This window comes from Melanostigma gelatinosum (genome assembly GCF_949748355.1).
Source record: "Melanostigma gelatinosum genome assembly, chromosome: 19".
Classification (NCBI taxonomy): Eukaryota; Metazoa; Chordata; class Actinopteri; order Perciformes; family Zoarcidae; genus Melanostigma; species Melanostigma gelatinosum.
In genome coordinates this window covers 9,656,101-9,671,167 of record NC_136652.1, presented here as the reverse complement: position 1 = coordinate 9,671,167, position 15,067 = coordinate 9,656,101, and the positions used below count along the sequence as shown (strand labels likewise).

The following is a 15,067-nucleotide window of genomic DNA, read 5'->3' as shown; positions in this document are numbered from 1 at the left end:
AGTTTAGTCACACTGGGTCTGCGGCTAGTAAACTGTCCACACAGAGCAACACAAACTGAACGAACCTCGAGGCCAGCAAGTTGCAACTCCACATGTGCACCGTTGGCCTGTGTGGTGTTAAGATCAAGCTTACGTAAGTTACTGGTAATTACGTAAACAAAGGAAGTAAGAGTCGATGGTTGGTTACCCTTTTCTCGCTTCAGTAGTGCTGCTTTGGCCAGAGCTGTAGACTTGAAGAGATTTCAAGACTTGGACTCTGGAATCTTCTTCATGGTGTTCCCAATGCTAAAGGAGATAATAAAGGAAGCATTGAAGCACCTTTCCTTAGCATTTAGAGAATTCTAACAGCTCTTATCATGGCGGCCACTTAGATACTTCCAAAGACACTAAAACTCCAGTTTACATTGAAATACAGAAAGCTTTCACTGACAGGTATAGGCTTAATCTACATAGTTTGAACTTTGTTTGGCTAGGGCTCAAAAAAAGTCCCTCACTCCTGCTTTGAATGTCGGTTGGTTCTGAAGACAACAAGGTTGAAAGTTAATGAAAAAAATCTGGTGTAAAAAATGTATTTCAAAAAACAGAAACTAGAAACACATTATGAGCCAAGCAAGTACACAGGCAACCTCGTCACATTCCCTGACACGCCACTGTGATTAAGATGTGCAGTGAACTTATCTACACGAACACCAGAACAAAGTGACAATCCCAACATCATGAGATAAGATCATCGTTTACTAGCCCCGCAGTGGGGACATTTACAGGATTACAGCAGCATGGTGGATAGTGCAAACAAGAGACAGTAAAAAACAAGAATAAGTGTTGATAGGGAACACAAAGACGAGGCTTTGTTACACATTCATCTTTAAAAAACAATCTTTTTTTTGTTAGCATCATCTAAATTAGTTGGAACTAAAAAAAAGAATCGTGCACGAGTTGTCCAGAACTGTTTATCAGAAACTTTCTGTAGCTACATTCTGGTATTGGTAACACTACCATTGTTTCAAAATGCTAAAAATGCTCCAGAATCTTTTCGTTTTTATTGTTTTGCATGTACATTATGGGATGAGGAGCATTTTGTAGGAACGCTGTGAGTGTGTGAGTAAAGGATAAACACTGCAAGATCCCCCAAGAGTCCCATCTCCTGCACAGAAAACTGCTATTTCACAACAACAAGCATCTTGGTTTGATGAAGCTCCATTTGGAGCGCGTCGTGAAGCAAACAAGTCTCCAGAAAAAGAGGTAGAAAAAGAGAAAAACACAAAGTGATAGAACAAATCTAAAATAGTTTGTGTCACACATGATCACTGGTTTTAGTGCTGCCATTTCCATGTTTTCAATGGATAGAAACTTTGTTTTGTCGACGTAAATCAAATAAAGCTGCTGTCATGTCAACAGCTGAGTCGCTGTTAAGTGAGATGGATGCTGTGTCATGGCTGGCTGGAATTTCATACGTGGGGGCCATATTGGACAGAGGACATTTTTTCACCGTGTCTCACTCTCGTCTGTAAATCCAGTATTCTCTCTATCCTCATGATCTTAACGCAGATGTTTTTGGGTCGCTATTATTGATTTATTTAGACCCAACAGGATGCTGTTAACAGGCTCAAAGTGACTCAGTTTGGCAAATGAACAACACTGGAATGTTGTCAGCAGCCAGAAATCAGACAGCAGCAAAATATTTATTCATATAACAATCATAATTGGACTTAATTCTTAAGTACTGGGAAGGAAAATAAATATATCCGACACAGTAAAGAATTGAAATACTGATTGTATACAGCGATGGGATCTCCAGGGGAAATAGTTTGCTGAATATGAATGGAGCTCCTGCCACCTAGTGTCACATTCGGCTTTTGCACTGAGGGTCAACACAGCTTGATCCCTCATAGAACACACTGTAACTGACTCAGAACAATTAAAACATTCGTTTTTAGTGAAACTCTTTGATATTTGATGTGGACGTGCTTCAGCTGCAGGCAGCAAAGAACAAGACGGCCGACAAATTCACAGACTTGGTTCATTTATTCAATTTTATGTGAAGATATCATCATTAACAATACTTAAAATAGAATAATTTGGATGATCAGTTCCACTTTTATCTCGGAGAGCATATTTGGGATGCAGTATACTGTATGTGGGGTGTGTGTAAATGAATATTAAGTGTATTATAACAATCTAAGGTATATCGTATTTCTTTTATTTTGCAAGAGTTTCAAAAGTGGGGAATTTAAATGTATTTATTTAATTAGATACCAGAACCTTTCTCAAAACATGACAAATATCACAAGTTTTGATATGGATGCAAAACTCTGCACAGAGACCCTGTGCTGACACAGAACTAAGGAATCTGTGTATAAGTGTAGAATTGTGTGTCAGAGAGAGAGAGAGAGAGAGAGAGAGAGAGAGAGAGAGAGAGAGAGAGAGAGAGAGAGAGAGAGAGAGAGAGAGAGAGAGATTTACTGGAACATCCATCCCCTTTGATGACACAGTCCTCACTTGTTTATAAGAATCAAAGGATTACTGATTTGTTTAAACATACTTCAGTATACATTAATTCTTAGTTTGACAGGTGCTTGATTCAGTTCTCCTCAGTTACTATGAAACCATGTTGTGTGTTTGTTTGTGCATGCATGTTGTAACCCCTTTGTGCTGTTTTAAAATCCCCAAAACGTCCTCACACTAACAGAAAGTGACAACTCATGTTGGCACAGGCTGATTTTCATTCAGAACAGTGTCATTAAAAAGACACCGAGTCTAGCTTTGTTGCGTCTTTGTTTTTTATTCGATAGATTTAATATCAGTGAGTAATTATCAGTAACCCCCACACCCTTCTGTTCATACTGTTCCGCAGTTTGACTAAAGAAACAAACGGTTTTCGCAGCAGAAATGACGGCTTGTACAAGCAGGAAAATAAATATTTTTAAATACTATTTTGCTTAATGCATGCTGCCATTGTAGGATTTGTGTTATTATCTGTACTATGCATGTTGCTAGTAACGTTTGATTTATAAGACAAGGTTACATATTTTGTGTGAAACTGCACATGTAATCTGGTTTGGTTTGGTACAGACAGAGACACGTGAACGTTAAGTCCTTAAATGTTGAGTCACGGTCAGGATGAATCAACTGTTTGTCCCTCTGAGAGCTGCTGCCAACACATTACAAAACGTGTGGAAAAGTCTTACAGCTCATGAGCATCAAGTCAAGTAGAGCTGAACACCATAACGACAGGAAAACGCATTCAGATTTCAAAGTAAATGTAAAAAAAATATTTTTCCTTCGAGTGGAGGAAATGGAGTAACTCTTCAGGATTGGTATACATAAAAAAACAATTAATCAAAGTGAAATTGCTAGTTTTATATGTTACATATATAAGGTACTACAATATATGTATTGACCTTATACATTCTCTGTATTGAGGAGAAATCGTACATGACTTTCCCCTCTAGGGCCAAACACATGTAAAACACCGTTTAAAAGCTATCCACTGACTTTAAATAGAAGCATTATGATGAATATCAACAACAACCAAGGATTTGTTTGCATTAATTATAACAATTTCTAAATTACTCAGTACCACTAAAACCACAAGTGTTGCTTTGCAGGTGTGCTGACATATCGGCACATGGAGGGCTTCTCCTCTTTTATCAAATGTGATCAATTGAACAACAAGTTACATAATTACAAACTGTCAAACCAGTACAAACTGGTTTCAGCTTCTCAAATGGGAGGATTTACTGCTCCTCCATTTAATTATTTCAATCATTTAATTTGGGGCTCTGATTTATTGTGATGGCATTTAACAATACTAAAAATATTTACAAAAATATCGATTAGTCAAAAAACAAATCTGCAGATTAAAATAATGATTTACTTAAAAATGAACTCCACACACCTCAACCAACTTAAAATCAAATGTAAGATCCTGCTTTTACATGAATACACAATACATTTTTGTGATACACTACTTAGGCATAACCTACTTTTAGCCTACATAAGCAACATTTTCAGTGCAGGTATTTTATTAGTACTGGAGTGTTTTTACCGTGTGGTATTAGTATTCCTAAAAAGATTTAAAGATGTAGGTTACTTCCTCTACAACTGTATTTTCACCTGTAGTATACTGTATGGCCGTTTTTGCCCAAACTTTATCCCTACAAGAAACGTTCACGATTGAGATTTATTTTGAAGGGTTATACAGGAAATTGTCTTTTGTTTTGGTGTAGCTGCATGAGTCACATGTCTGCACCGTCCCCGTTATCCGCTGGTATAAAAACGAGCAGCAGAGAGACTGGATCAGCTTCAGACGGTTTGGAGTCTCAGGAAACAAACAGAGGTGAGTCAGAGGGCTTTTATTTTGTTGACAGTGTGCAGCTCGGTGATGCTCAGAGGAAAATGCTCTCTTTCTATTCCAGCTGTGGCAATAGTGTTATGATGAATTACAATAGAATAGAGTGCAACGCATTTCCCAGGTTCAGCTTATGAAATGTCTGCATAACTTTCATTTGTATGTATAATGTGTGTGTGTGTGTGTGTGTGTGTTTGTATTTATTTTTTCATTTTAAATCCGGTCTCCTCAGTTATTTTTCTTGGTGCAGACATCATGGCTGACAAGGTGACAGCTGTTGTTTTGTATTGCTTACGGGTGTGACCTCCATCTTTGGATCAAAACAACTGGATTAGGACAGATGACATCATATGGTTGGTTCACTTTAACACACTTTAGTCTAGGCGCAGCCAGCAGCAATACTAACTTTAAAATAGGAAGATTACCTTGCTATTTGACACAGAACTGATGTACAGTGACAGAGGATTTTAAGAAAATGCTGTCAGTTATAATAATGATAATAGTCCTCCAACTGTATATGTTGTAGAAAAGCTATTTGCTGTATTAGCAGTTCTAAAAATGGAGAATGTTGCACATTAGAACTGACCCTAATTTCTCTGTAACCATGACAGGTAAATCCTTTGGGTGCAGAAATCTCCAAACATCTGAAATGAGGCCAGAATGAGGTCGCATGTGACCGTGTCCCATTTGTAGCAAATAGAGCCCAAATGATCCAGATTAGTTCATTGTTCCATCTTCTGACATTGGAGAAGTCGTGTGTGTGTGTGTGTGTGTGTGTGTGTGTGTGTGTGTGTGTGTGTGTGTGTGTACAGCTTTGAGACAAAAACAGAAGGGGAATTAATCGACAGTGAAGACAAGCATCAGCTGCAGTTATCAGCTGATGTATAAATGTTACAGATATTTAACACATGGCAGCTCAAAAAGATAAGATATCATCAATCTTTACTGACTCCATGTGTCACAGCAGCACAGTAAGAGGTAAGTAAACACTGAAGTCAGGAATTACGTAGATGATGAATACATTGCGCAAAATCCTTGCTTTTAAGCAATGAATCCACAAAACCTTTCAGTTCATATTAAAGTTGTGTTTTATATAACTTGCAGTATGTGCAATATACACACACTATACAGTAATATTACAATGCTATGAAATGTACGCTGTATAGAAAAGAAAGAGAATACCACATTGTCGCCTAACATGTTATATAAAAACACAATAATACCAATTTAATATTACTATAGTGTTATTATAACGTGATATATGTATTGCTATGCGATGGAGGATAAACTAGTTTTAGATATGGACTCTGACAAAGCGTCGGATGTTTTATTGACTTCACGAAGCTGAAACCGAACTTTCTAGAAGGCCCTGGAGGAAACATCTGTCAATTATTTCTCCTTTGTTATTTGTTGAACTTTCTCTCTGTCAACCGTTCTCTGTTTGTTTAACTCTCTCTGGCTCTGTCTGTTTGTTTGTTTGTTTTTTATGCATTGCTCATTCTTTCCTCCATCCAATCCGACAGGTTTTTTAGCTCCCAGGTGGGCCTTCAGCCCTTTTGTTTTTGCTGGTTTTCACTGCAGATTAAAAGCACAGAGATTCAGAGAGGTTATACCATCAGCACATTGACTTAATCTTCTTTATAATACTTATAATAGTTGCTGAAAAATGTATCTGAAACCTCAGAAAATACTCTTTTTTTAACCCACAATTTTAAAGGATTTTTAAGGTATCCAGATGTTTCCTAATATACCCAAAAGTGTCAGGGCCCCCTGACCTTCACCTACAAAGGTGAAAGAGACACTGCCAACCAGGTGGAGACTCAAAAGGCCCTAAAAGACACATAAAATGACTACAAACAGAGGCAAAGAAGCACAAAGAGAACACAAAGAGACTCGATACAACCAGAAAGTGATGAAAACAACTATAAGGAGACTCAAAATGGCTGCAAAGAGACACAAAATGACCACAAAGAGATGCAAAATGATGACAGAAAAGGGCAAAATAAACACAAAAGTATCTACAAAAAAACAATCACAAAGTGACACAAAACCAGAGAGAGATGCATAACGATTACAAAGAGACACGAAATGACCATAAAGAGACACAAACCACAGAGAAATGTGTGACGAAGATAAAGAAAACACTAAAAAAGAAGCTGAACAACTATTAAGTTGGTGTGTCTTGCTCCTATGTTGAAGAGGTCTTTTGCATGTCCGTGACCAGAGGCCCATCGTCTCATAATCCGTCCATGTGTGCAGCCATAAAAACGCGTGTTAACATATTAGACCAAAAACCGAGCTAGAAGAGTGAATATTCGACTTACATTCGGCCACAAACACAACTCCAAATGAATGATAATGTTGCTCCGTGGCTGTCGAGTGTGTAAAGACGCTACTGTTCACCATAACTTAATCTTGATACAATGACAGTGTTGCATTTAGAGCGTGTTTCTGCTGCGTCCCAAGTGGTGAAATGAATCAGTTATGGTCACTTTGTGCAGTGCTCGAGAAAGCAAGTAAAGAAATGTATTTTGTATGGGAAAACAACCCTGCAGCCAGCTTTCATAAATATTGTGGAAAACCTGTAACCAGAAGAGTTACAGGTTACAGCTTTGCTGTTACAGCAGCATATTAATGTTGCCCACAATCTACGCTAATCATCACTTATTCACTTTGCCCATTCTGCTTGATCATAGCTGGCAAACTTCCTCTGGCACTTTAAAATGATGTCATTCGATTGGTGCATTTAGATCGCTGCGCTGTGTGTTGAGAGGGGAAAGGGAGGATTATGTTCGGCTGCAGAGATAATCAATAGGATGGAGGCTCACGGACAGAGATGTATGCTGCCTGGGAAAAGCTGCACAGAGAGGAGAGAAGGCCAGTTCATCCATCTGATGACTCTCTGTCTAGTGTACTCTCTCTCTGTCTAGTGTGTGTGTGTGTGTGTGTGTGTGTGTGTGTGTGTGTGCGCGCGTGTGTGTGTGTGTGTGTGTGTGTGTGTGTCTATGGGAATTTGGAAAAAATCAGGAGCTACACTCAGTCTCTGCTAAATATACAGGCAGCTGACTGAGCACACGTCATAGAGCAAATGGGTCAACAGAGAAAGGGCCAGATGTTCGCTTTATAGAATGCATAGTTAGTCAAAGTCACAGGAAACACTGATCGGAGGTCAGTTTGGTGACGATGTCCTTTTTAATTGTTTAAGCGCATGAAACAGGAGAGGAGGTCAATGAGTCACTCAGCAGGCATGAGTCTGAATTATTAGCCGGTATTGATCAGTGCTGTTATTTTTAAACTGCTGATCAGCGACAGTTATTTTCTGCTGCGTAGGTCACTGGATACTTTGCAGCTTGTGTCTCCCTCTAGAGGAGATGGAGGGGCATTACAACAACATTACACCAAAGCCGGGAGTTTAAACTGAACCTGGATGTTGATGTTTCATTTCCCAGGTTTTTGTTCTTCTCATCATTGCCTGCTGGCCCCGTGAGAGTCAGAGGATGTTGATGATGATGATGATGATGAAGAAGACGAAGGGCTCCAAGTCTCTGGCTGTGGTGGCTCTTCTTCTGGCCTCAGTCAACTGTATCCTTCCGCCATCAAAAGAAGATCTTCACCGTAAGTTGACATGATATTGCGGCTGCAGCAGAAATAACTGAAAGGCTGCACAACTACAACTAAAGTTACCGTGTACGACTGTCTACATATCACAAGAGAAGGAACAATTATTAAGAAAATTTATTGTAATTTCGGTGAACTGGTCTTTTTTAAACAAACTCAACCTTTTTGAAAACTACGAAAGATTTTATGAAATGAAAGAAAAATATTTATATTTGTGTGAAAATGCCTACAGTGAAAATAAGGGGATGTGGCTGTATCACGGGGTGCAGAAAGAAGAAAAAGGGCATTTTCTTATCAATAATATTGCATATAAATAAAGAAAAACAAGAAAAGCATTACACAAAAACATCCCGCGTGTATTTTATCATTACATAATGAGTTTGTTCGCAGTAGGGCAGACATTCAGGAGTCTGTGAATCGACACCTGCAGTAAATATGTCGTGTTTGCTTTTTACAGAGATCTCACTCCAGGGAGAAAAGTATCTGGATAAACAGATCGTCACCGCTGTTAACGGAGTGAAGGAGATGAAGAGCGTGATGCAGAAATCTTCAGAGGACCACCAGAGGTTTTTGGACGCTCTGGAGAAAACCAAGGAGCAGAAAGAGGTAGAAACATGCCCGATGACGCGTTCTGCGTCAGATACCAGCACTGATGAATGAGACGGTGTTTCTTTAAATAGTATAGGATGCACTCATATGAATGGATGAACAGTGCTGTAATAAGACGTTTCTTTCACGATTAAAAACAATCTTCAACCAAAAATAATCAAAATATATTACAATCACTTTGTTCTAACTTACCAAATCTCAACTGACACCAGATGCTACGATAACAACTGTCAATGAGTGCTAAAGATCCTACCAAAATAAGAGCTTACCTCTTGAATGTTTCGTTTCTGTTTCGCGCCAGGAAGCACTACTTACGGCTCAGGAGATGGAGGCCAAGCTGGAGCAGGAGCAGGAGGTTTGTAACGAGACCATGAGGGCTCTGTGGGACGAGTGTAAGCCCTGTCTGAAGAAAACCTGCGTAAAATACTACTCCCGAACATGCAACAGTGGATCTGGACTGGTGGGACGCCAGGTCAGACAATCGCATGTACACACATGTGCTCATCCTAGATTATACATGCTTTGATTATAATCCAGATATGAGCTGGTCAATGTCTCCCTTTATAAGGGATGTAATGCAGTTTCATTGAGTCATTAAATTGCTTTGAGAAAACATCAATACTGCTGGTTGTTTGGAGGAAGCCCTTAAACTAAAGTGACTGTAATGCAACCTTGGATCAAGTGTGCACAATGTTGCTTATGAGTGATGTCTTTGGATTCAAATAATCATTTCAGTGGCTTTTCTTGTCGCGCAACAGCAAATATTTTGGATATAGATATTTCAGATTTTGGATTGAAAATCAAAAGTTCTCCTTTTATTTGCAGCTGGAGGAGGTGCTAAACAGGACGTCTCCCTTCTCCATCTGGATCAACGGGGAGAACATCGACGTCCTGGAGCAGGAGGGCCAGCGTCAGAGCAAAGAGCTCAAGAACCTGGAAGAGAAATACACAGAGATGGCCGATGGTGTGGACAGCATATTTTCAGACAGTATGAAGGTACTGTTTACCTACATTATCAACAAAAGTGATATGGATACAACAGCACACTAGCGGCAGAACAAAGAGCGTTAACAGGCTTCTGTGTTCTTCTTGTGTCTCAGGTGGCTGATCATGTGCACTACAACCCTCCGGTCTTCTTTTTTCCCAATTTCCTGGGACCGAGAAGAAGCATTCGCTCTCTCTTCCAAGATCCGTTCCACGGCTTCCAGAATTTGTTCTCCCCCATGATGGGCATGGGCAGGAACTTCTTCAGCTCTATGGGCTCCATGATGGACATGGACTCAGACACAGCTCCTAATGAAGGTACATTTTCTGACATATTCTGACGCTCTCTTTACTTGTTTCGTAGGATTTTACAGGTTTTAATTGTCTTTTGACGCTGTGTGATACAACTGCACATTTTAGTCGAAAATATCTTTCACAGGTAAACGTTACAATTGTGTCTTATACAGGAAGTTGAGAAATGATTTTAAAACACTTGATGACAAAAGAATAAATCACCATTTCAAACCATGCTACAAAGATCAGTCATCATAGTTGTTGGTACCCGAAGGAAAAAGGTTGGGAACATTTCGTTAGTCAAACCATAAATGTAAATTGCAAAAACAACCGTGTGTTTGGTCGCAGACGGCAGCGTGAACGAGGACGTGGTCGTCACCAAACCTTTTGGCAACGGCAAGATGACCTGCAGAGAGATTCGCCGCAACTCAGCCGGCTGCCTCAAGTTCCGCGACGAGTGTCAGAAATGCAAAGAGATCCAGCATATCGGTAACACAGCACGCCGATGAAGTGTTTCATTCTTTCTTCTGTGTTCTGTGATCAATATTAGTCCAACACACTGACATTGATACAAGATGTGTAACATATGAGCTGCCAAACAAAACAAATAACACGCAATACTGAGGACAAATATGTTGAATTGGAATAAAATATGAATAACATCCTCGATGAATGAATGAATGAGTAGTGCAAAATGTATTAAAACTAATAATAACCTTCCAAGTGGGGGCAGTGAGGTGCAGCTGTGTCCTTTCATGCAGACTCCTCCTTCAGACCTGAATAATGACAGAGATGCTTCTATTAGAGCAACACAATCAGGATTTATCATCATTTTTGGAAACAGGAAGGGCTTCAAAGGATTTTCTTTAATGTTTAAACATCAATAACCTTTTTGGCCACTGTTTAAATTTTGAAATACACCACAGTGAAAGTCCTTGGTCAGACGTGATTTAATCTGGGATCAAAATGCCAAGCAACATTAAAAAATCATGCTATGAAACAAACGTGTCCTCTTCTAATTAATGTAATCCCAGTGTCGTAAGAAAAGTGATTTTTCTTCCTTTACTCGAGCTCACAATGATGACGTTTCGTTCACAGACTGCTCCGGGACGAAACCTCTAGAGGGCCCTCTGAAGGAGGACCTGGAGGAGGCGTTGGCCATGGCCGAGCGCTTCACTCAGCAGTACAACAGCCTCCTGAAGACGTTCAAGGAGCAGATGTTCAACACCTCCTCAATCCTGGATCAACTCAACAGGGAGTTCGGCTGGGTGTCGTCTCTGGCGAACAACACCAACGCCAAGGACGACGTCTTCCGGGTTCAGATGGTATTATCGCATGCTACTTCATGTTAGTCGTGTAGTCACTGATGGAGCTTTTCCTAAATCAGAAAAGAACACGAATTCCTAACAATTTACATGTTTTTATGAATTATTTGGTTATTTTAATTGTTTGAAAGTGTCACTTTGTGACACGCCTGTTTTTTCTTGTCAGCAATACCTTTAATGCATGACAATTGTTTCTTTTGGGGGACAATACATCCTTACACACATACTCTTAGCATGACGACCACCTTGCAAGTTGGATTTAATACTATTAATAACGTACTTATTTGTTGTTGTCGGCGTTGCAAAAATAATGCAACTTTAAAAAGTACCAAATAAACAAAGTTGCAGCAGTAAAAGCCACTATATCAGCATACAAACAGTTTGCAGTACATCAGTATTGGAAATGCACGTCTGTTGAGGCTGTTAAGTGACACTAACAGATGAACTGAAACCGTCCCTGTACTGCAGGTTAACAGCACAGACACTGATGACAAAAATCAGCCCGGAGAAACAGATGTGTCTGTGCAACTCTTCGACTCTCCACCCGTGAAGTTCAGCGTGCCGAGAGACATCCCCTGGACCGACCCCAAGTTCTCTGAGGTGGTGGCCCAGGAGGCTCTGGACCGCTACAAGGAAGCCAGCGTGTGAGTGTCGAGGAACAGCTGACCTGTGTTTATTTTCCAAAAAGCTCAAAGTATTTCTAAAAGCACTGGTATGTTTTCTTGTTACTTGATTATGTTTCTCCGTATTGAACTGCCACATGACCTCAAGGTCACCTACGATTGAGCTTCAGAGCTGCTAGAATTTCTCATTTTGTAGAGAACAGTAACGGCAGTGGACCAAAGTAACAGAGTAGAGCTGCTGTCATGTGGTTATTTAGCAACGCAACCTACTCAAAGTCCTCTGACTTCAGTTTGTCTGAAAATCAACTTTCTAAAGGCGATAGGATATAAAGTAATCACGGACGATCTCTTTCTCTCTTTTTCCAGTGTGGTCAAATAAAGTCCCAACCTGTGGTGACAAGTGAATGTTCTGGACTCATCAAAACACACTGGAGGCCCCGGCGACAAACACACCCGAGAAGACATAAAACCTGAAGACAACCCACTGGATCTGTTGGAAATCCTCTTCAAGTCCCGCTTTTGAAAACAACTCAGTTTAACCTCAAAGATGTGTATTGTTACATTCGAGCTCTGCTGTAAGAGAAGATATCCAGTAGATGTAGATAGCAGCCTACTCATGTCTATAGTACCTTCAACATGAAGGCCTTAAAACATATGTGAGCTGGCCTTTGCAAAAAGGGGCCATAGAACTTCAGTGATTTCTGCTTGTGTTTCTGTATAAATTCAAAACGTCTGTAATTGAGTCTGGAAGGTTGTTTTTCTCTGCATTCAGCCTTTCTAAAGCAATAAAGATTAAACTGACATTTCCTTCGCCACAGTTAAAAAAGAAACTAATGTTTTGTTTGTTGCAAAGATTTGTAGAAAACTAAAGTTTAAAGCAAGAGAATTGAATCTGTTTCTGTGACTGTAAAGACCTGATCTACCCTTCTATAGCTCTTATCTGAGTTGGTGGAAGTGCTTGGTTTCCTGGAGTTAAATTCATTGATTGGAGAGATTTAAGTTGGGGAGCAGGAGTTGATTATGTTTAGGATTGCTTTGAGCCCCTCTGTACAACAGTCTATAATGAAGGAATGGAGATCTAATAAAACATGCTCAGCTTCTTTGTTTCTATTTAAAGTTGTTTTTTCGCAATGTTGATTTATGCATTTAGGAATCAAAATGTGTTAATACAGAGAGTGCACGGTGGCCAGGGACTTCAAAGTTCTTATGACTTCGAACAACTTTCAAGATTAAGGCAGCCCAGGAGGTCTCTTAAGATGCTAAATACAAAAATAAGAGCATGTCTATTGCCTCTGGGCTCTCATAGCTAACAGTGCTAACCTGAGGTGGGCGCTACGCCATTAGCTATAACGAACCACCTGAGAGCAGTGCAGAGATCTTTTACAATATCCACGATGCAGCACCCATGAGCCAGTGGGGCACGTTCACATGCACTAGCATGCACTGAGCACGGTAAACAAAGCAGAGAGAAGCTCTATTGGAACACAGCGGGAGAGCGCCTTCATTCTCTGCTCAGGTAGATATTACTCCACTCTACAGCAAAACATATTCTGTTTGCAAAAATGGCAAAAAGTCAAAAAACTGCACTCTTCTCAGCTCAGCTGCTTCCTGTTTGGTTTGATTGTCCTTGAGATTTCTCTCGATGAAGGTTAATTCGATAATGATTTGCAGGTGTTGCTGCTGTGTTTTCACTTTCCTTGAGTCTTCATTGTCTGCTCAATCCTTCCAGTACTAAATTATTCTCTTATACGGTGTTTTTCTTTAAATTTGAGCTGTTTCACGATTAATTCTTCTGTAATTAAGATTTTTTTTGTCCCATTAATTGCTACTGGAACTATAAAAGATTTCACATAAACCGAACTAAAAAGAAAATGTAAACCACACAGGCCTGTAAATTAAAATATTGCTGTAAAATAATATATTGCTTAGAAAAACAATTTGTTTGGGATTTTTTTTTGAAGAGGGAACAATTGATCCATCAGTAAAAAAACTAAACTTTTAGTGACAAACTCAGCTCTGCTTCATCAGGACTGTGCAGCTGTGAGAAAATAAGCAACTGTTGATTAAAATAGGTTTACTTAGCCTGGTCCACTTTAAAAAAAAAAAAAAAGCAAACCGCACAAAAATAAAACTCATGTAAAATATCCCAAAGTGCTCTAACCTTGGCAGAACGTGGTGTTGTCATGTAGTGCCTTACTGCTCATAAAAGAAGCAGAGTGAAATAAGGGGGCTTTTTAACAAACCGTTTAAAAAAAGACAGCAAAGAGAGCAGCGTTTAAAATATTGTGCCGTTTTTTATTTTTGTGTGAAAATCACACAGCTGCTAGTTGACTCTGCAGAGATACAGTACATCCATGCAGTTAAACATCTAGGATCCCACAGCCAAGAGAGAAGAAATTAAATAGAATATTCTTTCGCTGTTAGTCAGCAATTAATGCAAATTTACATAGGAGTCCAAAAGTGTGTATCATATACAATATACAACACAGATCTGGGAGCATATAGCATTCAAAATCCCATCAAAGACTTTGTGATTGCTCCTGCCTGCCTGGATTACCGTTTGGGTGAATGGGGAGCTATTGTGCTAGCAAACATAAGAGGGTTTTAAATGGTATTAAGTTCCAGGTCTGGAAACAACTGGAAACAACAGCACACACACACACACACACACACACACACACACACACACACACACACACACACACACACACACACACACACACACACACACACACACACACACACACACACACACACACACACACACACACACACACACACACACACACACACACACACACACACACACACACACACCAGAAGTAAATCATCATCCTCAACAGCAGAAAAAAAACAAAAAACAAAAAAAAGAAGGCGACCCTTGATACAACAAGGAAGAGGGGTCAGTCAGCCACCGTGGACACCTGAACACCTGTGGGGAAGTAAGGCTTTAGTAGGAGACAGATCCTTCACGAACACACAGGAAGCTCCAGGGACAAAGCAGTTCAAATAATAACTAACCAAACAACACCGGATCTTTTACTGGCACAAAAACCTCAACGTTTCTAAGGATGTACTGAAGAAAACCAAACTTGAGTGGTGAATTATTATCTTTTTCTTCTTAAAGCTTTAAAAAAAAAACATGTGAAAGACAAGACCAACATGCAAACAGGGGGGGGAGAGAGAGAGTTCAAAGTGCAGTTGGGTCATTCAGGTCTCCCCATTCTGCTGACTGGTCTCAGACTGTAAACCTGTTAAGCTTC

The 15,067-nt window shown here is 39.8% G+C and overlaps 1 protein-coding gene across 1 annotated transcript; it reads left to right on the top strand.

Moving 5' to 3' along the window:
- Nucleotides 1–4,265: 4,265 nt before the first annotated feature.
- clu (clusterin) lies at nucleotides 4,266–12,914 on the top strand. The gene is made up of 10 exons (XM_079291004.1): nucleotides 4,266–4,339; nucleotides 7,801–7,966; nucleotides 8,427–8,575; nucleotides 8,880–9,050; nucleotides 9,404–9,574; nucleotides 9,679–9,880; nucleotides 10,205–10,345; nucleotides 10,955–11,181; nucleotides 11,650–11,825; nucleotides 12,171–12,914. The coding sequence occupies exons 2-10, from the start codon at nucleotides 7,849–7,851 to the stop codon at nucleotides 12,181–12,183; spliced, it is 1,368 nt and encodes a 455-aa protein (XP_079147130.1). The 5' UTR covers nucleotides 4,266–4,339; nucleotides 7,801–7,848; the 3' UTR covers nucleotides 12,184–12,914.
- The last annotated feature ends 2,153 nt before the right edge of the window (nucleotides 12,915–15,067 follow it).

Bases quoted from the DNA above. Each gene is read 5' to 3' on its own strand.
- clu (XM_079291004.1), top strand. From the start codon at position 7,849: ATGTTGATGATGATGATGATGATGAAGAAGACGAAGGGCTCCAAGTCT. The intron at 8,576-8,879 runs GTAGAAACATGC...GTTTCGCGCCAG, and splicing joins AAACCAAGGAGCAGAAAGAG to GAAGCACTACTTACGGCTCA. The intron at 10,346-10,954 runs GTAACACAGCAC...TTTCGTTCACAG, and splicing joins CAAAGAGATCCAGCATATCG to ACTGCTCCGGGACGAAACCT.